This window comes from Pan troglodytes, chromosome 15 (assembly GCF_028858775.2).
Source record: "Pan troglodytes isolate AG18354 chromosome 15, NHGRI_mPanTro3-v2.0_pri, whole genome shotgun sequence".
NCBI lineage: Eukaryota > Metazoa > Chordata > Mammalia > Primates > Hominidae > Pan > Pan troglodytes.
The window spans coordinates 34,744,163-34,763,178 of record NC_072413.2 but is presented as its reverse complement, the minus strand read 5'-3'; the positions used below and the strand labels follow the sequence as shown (position 1 = coordinate 34,763,178).

General features: G+C 50.5%; 1 protein-coding gene and 1 long non-coding RNA gene across 4 annotated transcripts in view; one reads left to right on the top strand and one right to left on the bottom strand.

Annotated features, from left to right (window-relative positions):
- LOC129136972 (uncharacterized) overlaps positions 1–8,527 on the bottom strand; it is a 47,908-nt gene extending 39,381 nt beyond the window's left edge. The window contains exon 1 of the long non-coding RNA XR_008538989.2: positions 7,752–8,527. This is a non-coding gene — a long non-coding RNA (uncharacterized LOC129136972). The remainder of the gene's footprint in view (positions 1–7,751) is intronic.
- Positions 8,528–11,674: 3,147 nt separating this feature from the next.
- On the top strand, positions 11,675–16,534 carry NKX2-1 (NK2 homeobox 1). 3 transcript variants are annotated; one of them, XM_009427706.5, is made up of 3 exons: positions 11,675–12,382; positions 13,562–13,947; positions 14,912–16,534. In XM_009427706.5, exons 2-3 carry the CDS (start codon positions 13,575–13,577, stop codon positions 15,652–15,654), a joined length of 1,116 nt encoding a protein of 371 aa, XP_009425981.1. In that variant the 5' UTR covers positions 11,675–12,382; positions 13,562–13,574; the 3' UTR covers positions 15,655–16,534. The 3 variants fall into 3 exon arrangements, with proteins under 3 accessions (XP_009425981.1, XP_063649390.1, XP_063649389.1); XM_063793320.1 differs by lacking the exon at positions 11,675–12,382 and adding an exon at positions 12,576–12,883; XM_063793319.1 differs by lacking the exon at positions 11,675–12,382 and adding an exon at positions 12,890–13,464.
- The last annotated feature ends 2,482 nt before the right edge of the window (positions 16,535–19,016 follow it).

The window sequence follows — 19,016 nt, the reverse complement described above, 5'->3', positions numbered from 1 at the left end:
CAAAGTGTTGGGATTACAGGAGTGAGCCACCGCGCCCGACCGATCTCTGCATGTTTAATGATCTAATAGGGCATAAAATAAATTTGCTTTATGTTTCTGATCATTTGATATTGTCCCACAGATCACTGGGGCTGTTTTTGTTTTTAATTTTTATTCCTTCTGCTTCTCAGACTGGATAAATTCTATATTCAAGTTGGCTCTTTCTTCTGCTGTTGCCAACCTTCTTTCAGCTCATCCCAGAGATTTTTCTTTTCCATTTCAGACGCTATAGCTCTTTAGAGAATTTTCAATTCATTTTAAAAATAGCTTCCATTTCTCTGATAGAGTTCCCCAATTTGTTCAGTTATTGACATATTTTAATTTGTCTTCGAATATATATATATATATACCTCTTTAAATGTACTTTTCTGCTAATTCCAAACCTGGAGATTTGTTTCTATTGACTGCATTCTCTTCTGATTTTGGAAATTATCTTCTATGTCTTCATATGCCTAGTAATTTTTTATTTTAATCTGCCATTGTGAAAAATACATTTTAGAGTCTCTAGATTCCTCTGTTCTAGGATTTCCCTACCTTAATCTTTCAGATATTCTTTCAGCCCCTAACTCCATCCTCTGACACTTCAAATAAAAAACACTGGACTTTTTCGCTCACCTTCTATTTGCCCTGTGCTGTGTGGTATGAGTATTGTCCTCAGTGGAATATCCTTGTAAGCTTAATTCTTACCCAGTGAATAGTTCCATTTATGACTAGAAACTTCTTCAGTTTCTTTCTGCTTTTGACCACTCTCTGGTGCCTTCAAATAATTTTGTGTGTGTGTGTGTGTGTATTGTCCAGAGTTTATCATTATTATCTGAAAAAGGCATAGTCAGATAATGTACTTTTTATTACTGGACTCAGAACACCCATTCAAGAATATACACTTAAAACAAGCTTTTTGGGTTATTCTTATGCACTCCAAAGTTTGACAGCTGCTGTCTTAGATTAAACTTCCATGCTTAACTTTGTCTTTTGAGAAGTCGTCTTCCTCACTACGAACAAGAATTTAAACTCTTCAGGTTCATTAATCACACTCCCTGAAATCTAAAGTAAAGTCATATAAACTTGGTAAATATACTCTTACCCACAGTGTTTTCCTTATTACTACATTTTCCCAAAAGGATTGGAAACTATTTGTTGAAAATTAGAGAAACATTGAATATAGTGGAAATAATGCAGTGTGGTTCCATAACAATTAGTTGTTAGGTTTAAAATATGACACTCCTTAAGGTAAAATTTAATAATACCAAAAGTACCCTAGAAAACTCATAAAATGGTAACAAAATTTGAGATTATACTTTGATAGAATAATTTTTGTCCACATTAAAGTTTGACATCTATGGAGCTAGACAAGGGAGTAATACAAAGAAACTCCCCAAGCAGATGAATAGATATTTGAACTATCTTGCTGTCAAAATAACTATAAAATTTCAAGATGTTGAATGGGGGATAGGTAGAGAATTCTTTAAAGGTCTGATTATTTAGGCAATGACTCCTCTTGTGGTTTGGAATATGACATGTTGACAATCAAAACTTAGTTCTACTACTTACTAGCCATGTAATCTTCAGCAATTTACTTAACCTTTCTGGGCTTTGGTTTCCTCATCTATAAAAATAGGGAATATATTACCTCTCTCTTGTAATATGAATGCCAAAATGCCTGGAATGTATCTTGCCAGAAGGAAGGGTCCAGCCAAGACTATTCCTTTATCTAAGAGTGTTCCCCAAGCTTTGGTCTCAAAAGGCCCAGGCTAATGCATTTCTTACTATTGGTCTGAAATTCTATGTTCTCCTAAGACATAGTTTGTAAGACTTTAATGAATAACTTCAATTAAGCACATAATTTTTAAGTAACCTCTTAAAAACATATGCTGTAATTCTCTCCTTGCATCCTCAAAAGAGTACATCTTCATGGATCATTTTAAAAAGTCTTAGGTAAGAAAAAATAACCATTTAATAATGGCAGTTATATCCTGGAAAGGGCTCAAAATTGGGATGATAGACTGTCTAACTCTGACATGTGCCGCTGCTCTGGAAGCAATTGGTGGGAGTTCCAGAATTTCCATGTACAGTGAGGATATGGCGATGGAAAACAATCTTGTGTGCCATTTAGGCAGATGGGAAGCAAGGCTATAAAACTTCACTTACACAACCTACTAAAAATTAATTTTCCATATCAGAGATTAGAGAGAGTTTGTGGAGACTGTTGAGGTAGAGGTGAAGCCCTCCCAGTGCTCCACACTTTTGTGCTGTCCCTGGAAACAGTTTAAGCCAGAAAACACTGGGACAACATCTTCAAAGTGCTGGGGGAAAAACCCCAGAAACATTGTGAACCTATAATTCTATACCTAATGAAAATATCTTTGCAAAATGAGGATGAAATAAAGACAGGCAAAGCTGAAAGAATTAATCAACATCAGACCAGTACTATAAGAAATGTTGAAAAGAAATTCTTTGTAAGAAAATAATACTAGATGGAAATATGAGCCTACACAAAGGAGTGAAGAGCACCAGAAATAGTAACTATGTGTGAAATATAAAAGAATTTTTTTTTACTATTTACATCTCTTTAAAAGATTACTGACTGTGTAAGACAAAAATAATAAACATTTATTGTGGATATATTTAGAAGTAAAATATAAGACAATAGCACAAAAACCAGAAGAGAAAAAAATAGAAGTGTGCAGTTGTAAGGATCTTCTATTATATATGAGGTGGTATAGTATAATTTGAAAGTAGACTGTGATGCTAAATTAAATCTCAAAGCAACCACTAAAATAACACATGAAAATGTTTTGCTAATATGCAAAAAAGGAGATATAATGAAATTGTAGAAAACACTCAATCCCCCAAAAAAAGGCATAAAAAGAGGAAAAGGAAGACATAGTTGAAGTCTCAAATAGAACACAAACAGCAAGATAGTATATTTAAACTCAACATATCAATAACCATATTAAATGAAACTGGTCTAAATAATCAGAAAAAGACTTCAGAACATGGAATATTAGCAGAGATAAAAAAGAGATCATTTCATAATGATAAAATATTGAATTCAAGAGGACATAACAATCCTAAGTGTTTATGAACCTAGTAACAGATCTTCAAAATACATGAAGCAAAAGTTGATAGAACTATAAGGAGAATAGTGAAACTCACAATTATAGATGAAGATTTCAACACGTCTCTCTCAATAAGTAGACAGAATAACAATAAGGGCATGGAAGACTTGAATAACACCATGGAACAAGTTGACCGAATTGACATTTATACACACTCCACTCAACAACAGCAGAGCAAGCATTCCTTTCAAATGTGCATATACATCCACCAAGACAGATCATTTTCTGGGCCATTAAACAAGCCTCAATAAATTTGAAAGGATTCCTGTCATACCAAGTACCTTGATCACAACAGAATCAAATTAGCAACCAATAGCAGCAAGATCTCTAGAAAACCACCATTTAGAAATTAAAGAACATAAGTCTCTATAACTCAAGAGTCAAAGAAGGCATCAGAAGGGGAATTTGAACATGTTTTCACTGACTTGAAAATGAAACTGAAAACATAACCTATAAAAATGTGTGGGATGCAGCTAAAGTAGTGCTTAGAGGGAAATTCTGAGTACTAAATGCCTGTTTAGAAAAGAAGAAAGGTCTCTGTGTGGACTGAATTGTGGCTTCTGGAAAGATAAGTCCACATCCTAATCACTAGAACCTTTGAATATTACCTTATTTGGAAAAAGAGTCTTTGCAGATATAATTGAGAATCTTGAGATGAGATCACCCTGGATTATCTGAGTGGACCTTCAATGTCATCACAGCATCTTTATAAGAGACAGACAAAGAGAAACACATACAAAGGAGAAGGCCATGTGGAAATGGAGACAGATTGGAGAAATGTGTCACAAGCCAATGAATGCCAAAAGCCTCCAGAAGCTGGAAGAAGCAAGGAACAGAATCTCCCCAGAGCCTCTGGAGAGAGTACAATCTGCGGACACCTTGATTTCAGACTTCTAGCTCCCATAACTGTGAGAGAATACATTCCTGATCTTTAAACCTCTGAGTTTGTGGTAATTTGTTACAACAGCCATAGGAAGCTAGTGTAGCCTCAAATCAATGACCTCAGCTTATATGTTAAGAAACTAGAAAAAGAAGAGCAAATTAAACACAATGTTAGTAGAATAAAAGAAACAGAAATGAGACCAGAAATCATTGAAATGAAAAACAGAAAAACAATATAGAAAATCAAGCTGGGCACAGTAATTCACACCTGTAATCCCAGTGCTTTAGGAGGCTGAGGTGGGAGGATTGCTTGAGGCTAGAAGTTTGAAACCAGCCTGAACAACATAGTGAGACCCTAAAAAATTTTAAACTTGACTGTGCATGGTGGTGTGCACCTGTAGTCCCACCATTCAGGAGGCTGGGGAAGGAGGATCTCTTGAGCCCAGTAGTTCAAGGCTGCAGGACTTATGATCTGGTCACTGTACTCCAGTCTGGGTGACAAAGCAAGACTGCATCTCAAAAAACAAAACAAAACAAAACAAAAAAAACACACAACAACTCCCTCTCACTCTCTCTCTCAGTTATACTTTAATAAAGTTGTACAAAATGAAAAAAGTGAGAAGTTTAGAGTAGCTAAAAAGTAGGTTATGAGGGGGTAGGCAGGGAGGCAGGAAGAAATTAGTTTGGAGAGATAAGTTGGACTCTGTCCTGTGGACAGGATTGTGGACTAGACTGGGAGAGCCTAGGGTAGGAATAAGAGCTAGATGATTAGGTATTAGATGATGGATGGCCTCGGTTGAGGCAGTGAATGGAGAGAACTGGTGAGGAAGAAGTGGGGCTGGATTTGGGAAACATCTAAGATGTGAAATGGAAATGACTTAATGACCAGTTGGATGAGGGAGAGGAAAAGGTTGATATCGAGGTATTTGGCTTCTGAGCAGGTATTGAATTGTGTTCCCCTAAAATTCAGATGTTGAAGTCCTAACCCCCCCTCCCCCAGTGTTACTCTCTCTGGAGATAGGATCTTTAGAAGGTATCTTAGTCCATCTGTGCTGATATAACAGAATAGCTGAGACTGGGTAGTTTAGAAACAACAGAAATTTATTTCTCACAGTTCTGGAGGCTCGGAAGTCCAAGGTCAAGACGCTGGTACCTGGTGAGGGCCTTGTAGGGAGGAACACTGTGTCCTCACATGGGAGAAGAGCAAGACTGCAAGCTAGCCAAATGTTTCATGAAGCCTCTTTTATAAGATCCTTAATCTCATTAAGGAAGGAGGATCCCTCATGACCTAATCACATCTTAAAGGCTGCACCTCTTAATACTATCGCATTGGCAACACTGGAATTTTGGATGGCACACATGCAAACCCTAGCAGAAGGTTATTAAGGTTAAAAGAAGTCATAAGGGTGGGGCTCTAATCTATTAGGACTGTGGCTTATATAGAAAAAGATCTCTCTTTGCTATGCAAAGACATATGGAGAAGGCGTCTCTCTGCAAGCCAGTAACAGTGCCCTCACCAGCAAATAAATCCTGCTAGGCTTTGATATTGGATGTTGCAGCCTCCAGAACTCTAAGAAAACCAATTTTTATTGTGTAAGCCACCTGGTCTGTGGTGTTTTGTTATGGCAGACAGAACTGACTAGCACAGGAGCTTGGTGAAGGAGTGGGGTGGCAGGAATTGGGAGATGTTCATGCCATTCACCTAGATCAAGAACACAGGACAAGAAGCAAATTGGGACAGTGTAAGTTCAGATTTGGATATGTTAAGTTTGGCAGAAATTCACATAAGGAGGTAAACAACTGAAAATATAGATTGGAAGCTCTGAAGAGAGGTTGGCTAGAGGTATGGATTTAGGAGCCATCAACAACAGGTGGCAGCTGAAGCCACGGGGATGGGTATACAGTGCAGGATGGGAGTTCAACCCTGGTCTCTGAGAAGAAATGTCCAGAGATGGAGGAAGAGAACCATGATAGAGTGGTGACTCTGCAGCCAATGAGAGAATTTTAGAAAGGGGTGATTAACATTATCAAATGCCTCAGAGCACTGGGCACATTTCTAGGAACATGTCTAAGTGTTTTTGAGATGGCTGTTAAAATCAAGGAGCTGGACGGGCACGATGGCTCATGCCTGTAATTCCAACACTTTGGGAGACTGAGCAGGGAGGATTGCTTGAGCCTAGGAGTTTGAGGTGGCAGTGAGCTATGATTACACCACTATAATCTGGCCTGGGCAACAGAGAGAGACCCTGTCTTGGGGGAAAAAAACAAAACAATGAAAAACAGAAAATAAGGAGCTTACGGTCTGCCTAAAAAGAACATAAACACATGGCAATTAGGAAATCATTCAACTAGGATGAATTGCTTATTAATGTAACAGAAAAGTGTAATAGAGATTCATCCACTTATTCTGCACACATATATTGAGCTCCCACTATGTGTCAGGCATTTAGTTGTCAGAAGAGGCAATTGGATTTTTAAAGAGAAGGATATGACTTAGTTGTGGGGCTGGAAAGAACGATTTTTCTGGCTAAGTGAAAAAGAATAGCAGAGTAACATGGGCATATTGGCTGGGATGGGTTTGGGAGGGTGGAGAGGATCTGGTTTTGACCAGAGTCCAAAGAAGGGGGAATAATTTGGGGGAAAGCCTGCCTGAGTGAGTTGGTACCATAGATTGGAGAGCTGGAAGGCACCCATCGAGTGTAGCTAGTCCCAGAAGTTTTCCTACTCCAATATTTTCTAAAGGTTATGCTCCTACTGCTGCAACACAAGGCAGAACCCCCTTGTGTCAGGCTGTCGAGCTAATAGGGCCACTGCCTCCTCCAGAAAGGACATGCAGAAAGTGCAAGCTACTCCATTGGTCACCAAATATGCCTCCAAATGCCCTCTGACTTGGACAGGACATTCGCATAACAAGATTCCGAAGCAAAGCATAATTAAAAGAGGGTTTTAGGCATAAGAGCAGCTTCCAAGCCCTGATCTACACCTGGGCTCTTTCAAATAGCAGGTGCAAGGAGACTGGGTGATTCAAAGAGTCAATCATAACTTATATTGGCTTTGGGTGGACCGATAGACAGCCTGACATATGGTCGGGCGGACAGTTAGAATGAGCGAATGCGTGGATGATGTACTACCAGTCTCTGACCACTACCAGTTTTCCCTAGCCGGAAACCAGTAGCAAAGCTTGCCAGAGACCGCTCTAAAGCTGCAGTTCTCCAGACGGCCGCCGGAAGAGGGCGCTGCGGATCGCCTCGGTCTGCAACCTTCAGACCACAAGTCCTAGGCAGTGAGGGAGAATTCAGCCTCCCTCAAGTCCCAGAAAACCTTGGGCCTCGGAGATTCCCCCTCCACCCTTCCCTCACCCCCACCCCAATGGCCTGGGGTCGATACTGCGGCCACCGGAAACTGCCTGGGACAAGTGTTGGGGATGTGGGGGAGACGGGCTGTGGTGGGAGGTTGGAGAGGAGGAAAGGAGCGGAGGAGGGAACCCCAGCGCTGCTGTCAAGACGGCGGGAAACGCGAACACCCAAGGCCCACGGGCTCCCACTGTTGGGACTGAGATTTGTGGGGGAACAGGGGGCAGAAAGAGCTATAGGTTTCGACTACCTAAACCTGAATGAGGCTGCACAGGTCCTGGGGCGAAAACAGCCGCGCAGCCACAAGGATGCTTCGGGAATCTGTCCTTTAATTATCAGGAGCAGCTGCGAAACTTACCTTAGAGCAGCACGAGCCCTAGAGCGCCCCCGGGGGTGTTCCCGCCCCTTCCGACGGGGGCGTCTGGCGGATTCGCGGCGGAGCACGGCAGCGCGGGCCTCACAGGGTCGGTTACCTCCCGTCTCAGTCTTGGTTTCCTCGCAATTCAAAGGGGGCTGCTGAGCTCCCGTTGTTCTCTGCTTTGTAACCCGCTCCCTCAGGTTCCCTCCTACCCCAGGCCCCTTCCCGCCAGAGGGCGCCCCTGGAGTCGGTGGAGAAGGTAGGGGCTCTAAATACAAAAATTCAAGACGAGTTGAATCTTGGCTTGAACTGCGTGACAGGAAAATAGGCAAGTTTGGAGACCACAGGTGTTAACTTCTAGTGGGGCTTGACCCGACAGAGGAGCAGATTCTTCAACACCAAAGGCCTAAGGGCCGGACTCTCTTCGCGGACTCTGGCCCTCATAGACGCGCCCTCGCCTCCCATACCCTCCGTAGAGCATGCCTGTGAGGGAAAGGGAGAAGCGGAAGCCGCGCTCGGATGTCTTGGCGCCCCACCCCCAGCCTGCCCACAGGCCACGAATTGAGAAAAGCGTTCCCAAAAGGAAAGTCCTCTCAAAGGCCCTAGACGGTCAAATCGGGAAAGGGAGCAGTAGAGGGATCCTTCCTCCCGCTGCGTCTGTGAAAGCCGCCTGTCTGCACGCCCCGGGCTCCCGCGGTCCCTCCCGAGGATTTCGGTTCTGGTGCCTGAGAAAGCAGCGCAGAGGGGGCCCTGCGAGACCCCTCCAGAGAGAAATCATCCCCCGGAGGCATTCCTCGGATCTTGGGGTTGCGGAGCAGCGCCCCCCAGCGCCCAGTTACACTCCTGCCTTCCGCTCCCTGCGCCTGGTTGCCTCGATGGCACTCGCGAGCCCAGCTCAGCCCGGCTTAGAAGCCTGTGCCTAGCTGTGGGAGACTGCGGGAGCAACTGAGGGGCCCAAGTGTTTCTTGTTGAAGGTCAGAGGCCTAGAGTCACAGTTTCTCTAAATCCAAAATACAGAATCAGAAGGAATAACTCCTTCTATTAGCGACTTTTGTGATCTACAAACTCAGGCACATGATCTCATCCTGAATTGTTTGGATCCCTAGCACAAACCAAGCCAGTACACAGGGCAGGTTGTGACCATTTTTTACAGCTCAGGAAACAGGTGCTCGGAGGCTGTGTTTCCTTAGCGTTTCTCGAGGCACTGGGGGGTTCAAAGATAGATAAAACAGGGGCTCACCCTCAAGGAGGGAAGCCAGAAAACACACACTGGTTTACTCTGGCTGTGATGGGAGTGACTCCAGGGTGTGGCGGGAGCCCACAAGAGCGGTACTGCACAGCTGGAAAAAGGCAAAGCCAGGGTTCAAACCTAGGACGGACTTCCACTCAAGGACTCCTCTCACGACCTTGGAATGCTGAGAGATCAAGAAATGGTGCAAACACCCACACACGAATCTCCATTACAACCCTCTCTATCTCACTGGATCCTGCAGTAACATCTGTCAGAAAGTAACTACATATTATTTGGGTGATTTATTGTGAATGTGTAAGTTCCGTGTGAGTAGGAGCTGCATCTAGATTAAGTTTGAATTTTCAGGCCTTGCGTAGTCCCTGGCACAGAGCCCTAGCTGAATAAATACTGTCGAGTGAATCAAAAATTGCGATAAAACTTGGAGCAAAATAACACTACCAGGAGACAGAGTGGCTCAGCGCCCTAAAGAGGTGTGGAGGACCACAAAGGGAGTTAGAAAAAGCAGTTGGGGGGTGGGACGGTGAGACAGGTGGTTCCTCCTCACAGTTCCACCTGGTCCAAGCTACAGACCCCAAATTAGCCTTCTTTTGTATGAGCCCTCTGTTCTTGTCTCGCAAAGTGACACTGGAGGGAGAGAAAGGAGTTTCCCTGCGGCCACGCTGGTGTAAGCAAAGGCTGATGGCGATTCCGCGCATCTAGGGCCGAGCCTGGGCCTGCGCCCCCTCGGATTCCTGGCGGAGCCGCAGCCAGCGAAGCAGAGCGTGGTCGGAATAGAGGCAGCGACCGTGTGAGGCCGCGCCAGGGAAAGCTCCGCGAGGGGCCAGCGTTGGGCCCTGCCCTGCCCTGACCGCTCCCCACTGTGCCCACTCCACCCGGGAGCAAGCTAGTTGCGGGATAGAGGAATACGCGCAGACTTCGCAAAGTGCAATCGGGGTTCTTCGTATTCATGGGAAAAAAAATCACTGGTTTAGCCCGGGTCTGCCCTATTTAGGATGAGTCCAGGAGGCGGCGGAAAGAAAGGACGCTCTTCGGTCAGAGGGAGGTGTTTCGGGCCATGGGAGGGACTCTGGAGGCCTTTGCTTGGATAAGCTTGGAGATACAGATGTCCTTCTCTTCCCTACAAGGTGCCTTAGTCTCCGGGCTTATTTTCGGCAGTGCAGTGGTACTGGGGAAGAAGGCAGAGCCGCGTGTTGAGAAGGGGCTAGGGTAGTAGAGGCGCTGGAGCCTGGGCGGCAGGGCGCTGCAAAGGCCCAGGCGAGGTGGATAGAGAGCTTGCTGGTGCGCACGAGAAGCACGCCTGCAGGCAGAGGTTGAAGCGCCGTCCCAGTTGTGTCCCAGAGTGAAGCGGGAGTCTTTGCCCGCCCCAGCCACTTCGAGCTCCACTCCAGTTCAGCTCCCAGAGTCGCCACTTGCTGCGCGGTTGTTGGGGAGGGGGTTCCTGGTCCAGAACGAGACGTGGGGGGCGGGGGGTTTCCTGGAGAACTGCAGGCCCGGTTGCCCCCGGACTGTCAGAGCCGGAGGCCGGGGAGCTGCCAGCCACGTGCGCCTGTGGCCTGCTGAGAGGTTGAAAAGCTGCCAAGGGACGAAGGCCGAGAAGACAGGACCTAGGGGCTGTGGAAGATTCACCCAACTCTTCCTTTTACTCAGGTCTTGGGACCTAAAGAGGGGGTGGGGATAGTCATGATAATAACTACCGCAATCTCCAGTGCTGGCACTGAGCTGAAAAACATTCAAAGCTTTCAAAGCATTTTGATGTGCTTCATCTTACTTGAATCTCACAAAAACCTTGTGAAGATTGATCTCCATTTCTAAATGGCGTTGAGACTGGAAGAGATGTACAACATTCTACACTTGGTGTTCCTTAAACTTACAAACAACTATGAAATAATGGCGAGTGAGAGAAAGAAGCTGGGTGACTGGGAAACCCACCCCGCCTTCGCAATTAGACCCCATTCGGGACTCAGGCCCGGCCAGGTCGCGCCTACAGACAAGGTCTGTATTCAGCGTTGCCAGTTCTCCTCTGTGGTTCGCTTAAGCCCGGCGTCGCCTCCCCTCCTTGCTTAGCCACCACAGTGATCAATGCTCAGTTCGTCCGGGCCTGAGAGCGCCCCCCAGAGAAGCCCCTGGGAAGGAAGGGCGAGGAGCCGGGCTTCGCTCTGGTCTTTCGCAATACCAGCGGCGAGCGCGTCTCCCTGCGCAAACGTAGGGTGGCCTCCCCAGCTCTGCCGTGGGGACCGCACAAAAACGCGGGCGCAGGTGGGAGGGCGGAGGGTGTCCTGAGCTTTCTTTCCCCTGGTAAAGAAGGTAGGCGGTGAGAAAAGCGAATGTTATTATAGAAGTTGGCTTTGTATTGAGGGAGTAAGAGCTCTCTTCAAGGAGAGGGCTGAAATCTTTAAAAATAAATAAAACTTTCTCTACTGTAATTGCTATTAATAAAAAAAGGGAGCCCGGATGAATTAAGTAGCTCAAAACTGCCTGTTCGTCATGATCAGGAGCTCCTTCTCTACAAGGAGGGGAAAGAAAATGTGAAAACAAAAACTAAATTCAAGAAGCTCCTTGACCAGCGCGGGTGTCTTGGAGGCACCTGCCGGGGCCGGCCGGGGAGCGCTCCGCCCTCCCAGCCCCTGGCGCGTAGAGGAGACTAAAACAGCTAAGGAGAAAGCAAAACAAAAACAATGATAAAAACGTTTAAAATCCAAAGACAAAAACCGGAGTCGGTCTCAAAATCCGCGCCGTTCAGTGCTCCACTCGGTAGTCGACTCGGCTGCAGGCCCTGGCCTGGCCGGAGCAACGCGGGGGACACCCCCGATTCCGCTGGGGAGCGCAGCCCACAGCTCCCCCTCGCCAGGCGCCCAAGGACCCTCAAGGCGCGGGGCCCACACTTGAAGCCTGGGAACGCGCAGACAGGAAACCCTCTTCCTCCTAAGCAGTTTCTTGCTCGTCGGATGAGAGGCGCCCAATTGAAGCAGAATGAGCCTCATCTACTAATATCCAGCGTGGCCACAAAGCGACTGGCCATTTACGCCACCACTTTAAACAAAGATATTTGGTTATTCCCGGGAAGCAAGAGCACTTTTGCATGGCTGAGCTGCGGGCGGAGGCGAGCCTCGGCCCAGCCTCCCGCCCGCTGAGCTGCCCGCACCTCGGCATTCGCCCCCTCCTGGCCGGCGCTCCAGCCGCCGGGGTTCAGGCTCAGTTCCGCCCGGCAACAGACAGACGGGCACTCACGCCGCTCCCTGCTCGCGCGCTCCCTGAAGCATCAGAGGGGAAAACAGCGTGGCTCTGGGCTTGGGTGCTGGGGCTGTGATGTCCTCGGAAAGTCAGCTCCAGCCCCAGATCCCCGCGTGTCTGGGAGATGGGCGAGGGTCAGGGACACCAGGTTTGTTCGAGGTGGGGCAACTTCAGTGACGGACCCTCCCGTGAGACCCCTTCCCATCCTCCCAGCTCTGGGGGCCAGTGCTGTGTTTGCTCGGCCGGGGGTAGGGGTGGGGAAAGACCTGGGGGGAGGCGTGTTAGCGGGGGTGGCCCACTGAAAAACCCCTGAGCTGCGGGGGCGGGTTGTGGCTCGGGGATCCGGGACAGCCTCCGGGAGGCAGTCGATCCCCTACTCAGCGCCCCCTCCGCCCGCTCGGATTCTCTCGGGTAGGGGGAAAGGGGGCGGGGAGCAGAGGTGTCCCTCTGACGGCGGCAGAAGAGAGGCAGACAGACTGACAGACACGTAGACCAACAGTGCGGCCCCAGGGTTCGTCCCCAGACTCGCTCGCTCATTTGTTGGCGACTGGGGCTCAGCGCAGCGAAGCCCGATGTGGTCCGGAGGCAGTGGGAAGGCGCGGGGCTGGGAGGCCGCGGCGGGAGGGAGGAGCAGCCCCGGCAGGCTCAGGTGAAACCCCCACCCTGTCCCTCAGCCCCCTCCTCCTAAAGACCTGTTCGTGCCCGGGGAACCCCGACCGAATTGGAAAGTGGTTCCACTTTGTAACTCCGCAAGTTGGTTGCAAAGCAGCATTCACCTTCCTTCCTCTCAACCATCTCTCCTCCTCTGTTACTCCCCCACCCCACCTCCTGCCCTCCCCGCTCTCGGTTCCCTCCTCCTTCCGCTCCCCTCCACCTCCTCCCCGCGCTCCTCTGGTACCCCACAAAAAATGGGGGTGGGGGTGTCCAAGGGAGGGGGGAAATGCTTTGGGTCTCGTCTCTGCCTCTCTCTCTCTTTGAGACCTAAAAATCCTGACAAGTGAAACTTAAAGGTGTTTACCTTGTCATCAGCATGTAAGCTAATTATCTCGGGCAAGATGTAGGCTTCTATTGTCTTGTTGCTTTAGCGCTTACGCCCCGCCTCTGGTGGCTGCCTAAAACCTGGCGCCGGGCTAAAACAAACGCGAGGCAGCCCCCGAGCCTCCACTCAAGCCAATTAAGGAGGACTCGGTCCACTCCGTTACGTGTACATCCAACAAGATCGGCGTTAAGGTAACACCAGAATATTTGGCAAAGGGAGAAAAAAAAAGCAGCGAGGCTTCGCCTTCCCCCTCTCCCTTTTTTTTCCTCCTCTTCCTTCCTCCTCCAGCCGCCGCCGAATCATGTCGATGAGTCCAAAGCACACGACTCCGTTCTCAGTGTCTGACATCTTGAGTCCCCTGGAGGAAAGCTACAAGAAAGTGGGCATGGAGGGCGGCGGCCTCGGGGCTCCGCTGGCGGCGTACAGGCAGGGCCAGGCGGCACCGCCAGCAGCGGCCATGCAGCAGCACGCCGTGGGGCACCACGGCGCCGTCACCGCCGCCTACCACATGACGGCGGCGGGGGTGCCCCAGCTCTCGCACTCCGCCGTGGGGGGCTACTGCAACGGCAACCTGGGCAACATGAGCGAGCTGCCGCCGTACCAGGACACCATGAGGAACAGCGCCTCTGGCCCCGGATGGTACGGCGCCAACCCAGACCCGCGCTTCCCGGCCAGTAAGTGAGGCCGCCCCACTGCGGGGCCGCGGGCTGAGCTCAGGAGGTGCGGCGAGAGCCGTCCAGAAGGCGCGGCGCCGGCAGGCTGCGCGCTGGGCATCAGGGAGGGCGGCCCGGCAGCGGCGCCAGGGACTTGGGTGCGGGAGCTGGGGATGCTTCCCCCTGCTCGGCTGGGGGTCCAAGAACAGGCACTTGGTAGCGCTGGGGTCCTGCGGTCAGATGCGGGTACTCGGCGTCTCCTAGGCGCGGTGGACTGGCAGCTCTGCTCGGCGCAGAAGACCTCGGGGAGCCGAGGGAAGCGACCCCGAGCTCAAGGAGCAGGGGCGAGCAGAGCGCGGAGAGGCTAGACCGGGCCAGGAGGGAGGCTGCCCTGTTGGGAGGCACTCGAGCGCCCGGCCCGGCCCTCTCTCCAGCGGAGTCTGGGCAGGTGGGAGGACTCGCAGTTCCAGAGGGGACTCTAAGGGTCCGAGCAGGTGCCCTCACTGGGGCCTGACAGGAGAGAAGCCAAGAGGCAAAGCGTCTGGGGGCTCCAGCTTTTGGAAGTCAACACTCCCTCTCCTAACCTCTCCAAACTGGGGTCTACCGTCGGACCCCAGCTCCCGGCCTGAGCCCAGTTCGCCGCCTGTGGCCAGCTAATCCTAATGCTCTGACCCGGGCTGGGCACGAAAGGAGCAGAAGCGGCCTTTCCCCCACTGCGTCTTTTGGTTCGAAAGAGGGAACTGAGACTGAGGGAGGGCAGCCAGGGTTGGGGCTGTGAGCGCTCCAGTACAGCCCCCTCGACGGTACGGCCTGGGGCAGGCGCTGGCAGTTCCCCGCGGATGGGCCTCTTGGGCCCCAGCGCTAGGCTGCCTGGGTCAGGAGGGCGCCGTCGGTTGGGGCGGGCCGGGCGGGCCAATGGCGCGGAAAACAGGGGTGGCCTGGCTCGGCCTGGCCCCGGCCGACGCTATGCGTTTGTCGCTTACAGTCTCCCGCTTCATGGGCCCGGCGAGCGGCATGAACATGAGCGGCATGGGCGGCCTGGGCTCGCTGGGGGACGTGAGCAAGAACATGGCCCCGCTGCCAAGCGCGCCGCGCAGGAAGCGCCGGGTGCTCTTCTCGCAGGCGCAGGTGTACGAGCTGGAGCGACGCTTCAAGCAACAGAAGTACCTGTCGGCGCCGGAGCGCGAGCACCTGGCCAGCATGATCCACCTGACGCCCACGCAGGTCAAGATCTGGTTCCAGAACCACCGCTACAAAATGAAGCGCCAGGCCAAGGACAAGGCGGCGCAGCAGCAACTGCAGCAGGACAGCGGCGGCGGCGGGGGCGGCGGGGGCGCTGGGTGCCCGCAGCAGCAACAGGCTCAGCAGCAGTCGCCGCGACGTGTGGCGGTGCCGGTCCTGGTGAAAGACGGCAAACCGTGCCAGGCGGGTGCCCCCGCGCCGGGCGCCGCCAGCCTACAAGGCCACGCGCAGCAGCAGGCGCAGCAGCAGGCGCAGGCCGCGCAGGCGGCGGCAGCGGCCATCTCCGTGGGCAGCGGTGGCGCCGGCCTTGGCGCACACCCGGGCCACCAGCCAGGCAGCGCAGGCCAGTCTCCGGACCTGGCGCACCACGCCGCCAGCCCCGCGGCGCTGCAGGGCCAGGTATCCAGCCTGTCCCACCTGAACTCCTCGGGCTCGGACTACGGCACCATGTCCTGCTCCACCTTGCTATACGGTCGGACCTGGTGAGAGGACGCCGGGCCGGCCCTAGCCCAGCGCTCTGCCTCACCGCTTCCCTCCTGCCCGCCACACAGACCACCATCCACCGCTGCTCCACGCGCTTCGACTTTTCTTAACAACCTGGCCGCGTTTAGACCAAGGAACAAAAAAACCACAAAGGCCAAACTGCTGGACGTCTTTCTTTTTTTTCCCCCCCTAAAATTTGTGGGTTTTTTTTTAAAAAAAAGAAAATGAAAACAACCAAGCGCATCCAATCTCAAGGAATCTTTAAGCAGAGAAGAGCATAAAACAGCTTTGGGGGTGTCTTTTTTTGGTGATTCAAATGGGTTTCCCACGCTAGGGCGGGGCACAGATTGGAGAGGGCTCTGTGCTGACACGGCTCTGGACTCTAAAGACCAAACTTCACTCTGGGCACACTCTGCCAGCAAAGTGGACTCGCTTGTAAATACCAGGAATTTTTTTTTTTTTGAAGGGAGGACGGGAGCTGGGGAGAGGAAAGAGTCTTCAACATAACCCACTTGTCACTGACACAAAGGAAGTGCCCCCTCCCCGGCACCCTCTGGCCGCCTAGGCTCAGCGGCGACCGCCCTCCGCGAAAATAGTTTGTTTAATGTGAACTTGTAGTTGTAAAACGCTGTCAAAAGTTGGACTAAATGCCTAGTTTTTAGTAATCTGTACATTTTGTTGTAAAAAGAAAAACCACTCCCAGTCCCCAGCCCTTCACATTTTTTATGGGCATTGACAAATCTGTGTATATTATTTGGCAGTTTGGTATTTGCGGCGTCAGTCTTTTTCTGTTGTAACTTATGTAGATATTTGGCTTAAATATAGTTCCTAAGAAGCTTCTAATAAATTATACAAATTAAAAAGATTCTTTTTCTGATTAAAACCCTCCTTTTTGTTTTGTTTTGATTTGGCTTTAAATGGCTTTGAGGGGCGGGGGCTTGGGAGGATCTTGTCTTTGGTCTGATGAGATTCAAATTGTTTGGGTTTGAGCTCAAAGGATTCTGAACCGGTTAAGGAGGTAAGGAGGCCAGGCCCAGAGTCCTTGCCCCACAGGAAGAGGGAGTTTTGTTCTGCCTCAGAAATTGTGTGGAAACAAATCTTGAGCAGTCCTGAGACTGCAGTGGAGGACCGAAATACCAAACTACTTCCACCAAGAGGGAGAGGGAGAGAGGAAGAGAAAGAGACCAAAGAATTCATTTTCTGAGTCAGACTTCTGTTGATAGGAGTCTCAGAACTGTCTACTGTGGTCTCACAAAGCTGAGCCAAAGTTTTAAAACAGTGAGAGAGGACACCCATTTTAAATAAGTCTGAGTGAGTTATGGTTTTCAGTGAATGGATCACCTCTGTAGATTTGAACATCAAACCTTTATTTCTAATCAGTGGCTGAGCTCCTTCACAGAATTCGGTGGGAGGCTGTTTTCGAAAGTAAGGAAGTCATTCAGGGGTTTTGTTTCTGCCCTAAAACAGGGACCCCTCTAGGGGACCAGCAGCAGACGCCTTCAGCCCCTGCTGCTTTTGGCTCTTTTGGCCTCCAACGCGGTAACACTGGGTGACAGGCCTGAGGACATCCCAGGAAGGACTTTGGGAGCTGAGATTTCACTCTTTGTTGTACTGGTTTTTATCTCTGGGATCCTAAATTTTTGTAGTAATGAATCTTTTTCCTGTTTACAGTTCTTCACCTCCCAGCCACTACCTCCCACGCCAAGCAAAAATAAAAATAAAAAATAAATCATTTTTGATTCCTTTCTTCCAACCTCTAATTTCCTGGTTTCCTCAGCGCTCAGTGTTTGTGTTGGGAGACCCATTAGGGATGAGAGGGAGGGGAGAAGGAATGGTTTTGAACACAGAAAAATTGTAGTCCCTGGATGGGCTGTAGCCCCTTCCGGGTCACCCTTGCCAAATCTCCGGTCGAAAGGCAGCTGAGCGAGCTGCGGGCAGACGCCCCTCCCAGCCTTTCCTCTAGGCCTGGAAGTATTGGATTATGGGCAATTGATTCTTATTTGGCATGTACTCACTTCTCGCCCAGGTTTTCAACTTTCTTTTTCTTCCTCTCTTCCCCTCTCTCATTTCGTTATTCGTCTGCATCTCTTCCCAATCCCTCTCTCCCGCTCCCCCACCAAGAGCTTGTGAGGAAAGCAGACTGGCCGGAGTCCTCGCTCCGGGCCCAGCAGTCCTCTTTGTTAACTTCCTGGAGCCTCCTCTGGCGTGGTGCCTTAAGACTGTGGGCTAGGCCGGGCTTTCTCCCTCAGAAACCTGGGCCTCACTGCTGAGGCACAGTTTCCAACAGCCAGAGGGACTCGAAGATTCCCAAGACGATGGTTGGGTCTAGTGAGAGTGCTGGTTGGAAGGCGGGGAAGGGAGATTTTAACAGGTCTCACGTTTTGGAAAACAAACAAAAAACCGTAAATTTGACCACTTGCGTTGGAATGGTCAGCTGTGGTTCCGGGACCGGGAGTGTAGGTGGCTAAGGCACCCAGCTCAGGCCGGCCGGGCAGGGGACATGGATACTGCAGCTGCTGTTTGGCTCTAGGTCCGGATCCCATGGAACTGGAGCTTCGCTTAACCTGTCCCAGCCTAGCTCAAGCCCGCGCGGGGACCTGGCTGGCGGTGCCCGGCTGTGGTTCGGGCGGCTGCCCCGCACCCCATTCTAGCTGGGAGCAAGCCTTTGGGAGTCACAATTTTAGTAGGCTGTGGTACCCTCGGCCTTATCATCTTTGCACTGGATAGAGTTTCCATCAAATACATTCTTCTCCTCGCCGTCTACAGTCGGCATAGTTTGAAGTCTGTTTACTTGTCCCGGGGAAAGGTGAACTCAATCGGGTTTGCGGACCGAGACAAACAGGACCTCAGCCTCTTTCTCGCCATCAATCGCGCTGGCTCCATCCGCTCCCGCTCCCGGCTAGGGGAATTGTCGCAGCTGCGGGAAGAGACCTAGAACGCAATCTGAAGCGTTTCATTAGGGAAATAGGTGCGCGCTGGGAGCAGTGCAAGAGGGTTCCGCAACCTGGGGACACCCTCCGCCCCTACAGCACCGTCGGCTTCTGGAAAGCCGACGGTCCTCCTTTCTGGGAATCTCCTGCATCAACTCGTGCCCAATTTCTGGCCTCCCCTCTCGGAGAAATCAGCATTCTGAGGATGCCCCTGGCGCTGAGGTGCTTGGAAGCTTCCGAGGTTTGGGAGCAAGTACAGTTCACCCCGAGATCACCGCGAAGCTTTGCCTCCGCCAAAGTACCCTACCCATCCCTAGGCCCCAACGGCTGAGAGGAGTGGGGGAGATTTTGCACACTGCACCCCCCTTCCTCCTCTCCCCACCCCCACTTCGCCATGTAAACACGAGGACTTTCTCGAGAGCCTTGGAGAGCCGC

Bases quoted from the DNA above. Each gene is read 5' to 3' on its own strand.
- NKX2-1 (XM_063793320.1), top strand. From the start codon at position 12,807: ATGTGGTCCGGAGGCAGTGGGAAGGCGCGGGGCTGGGAGGCCGCGGCG. The intron at 12,884-13,561 runs GTGAAACCCCCA...TTCCTCCTCCAG, and splicing joins AGCAGCCCCGGCAGGCTCAG to CCGCCGCCGAATCATGTCGA. The intron at 13,948-14,911 runs GTAAGTGAGGCC...TGTCGCTTACAG, and splicing joins AGACCCGCGCTTCCCGGCCA to TCTCCCGCTTCATGGGCCCG.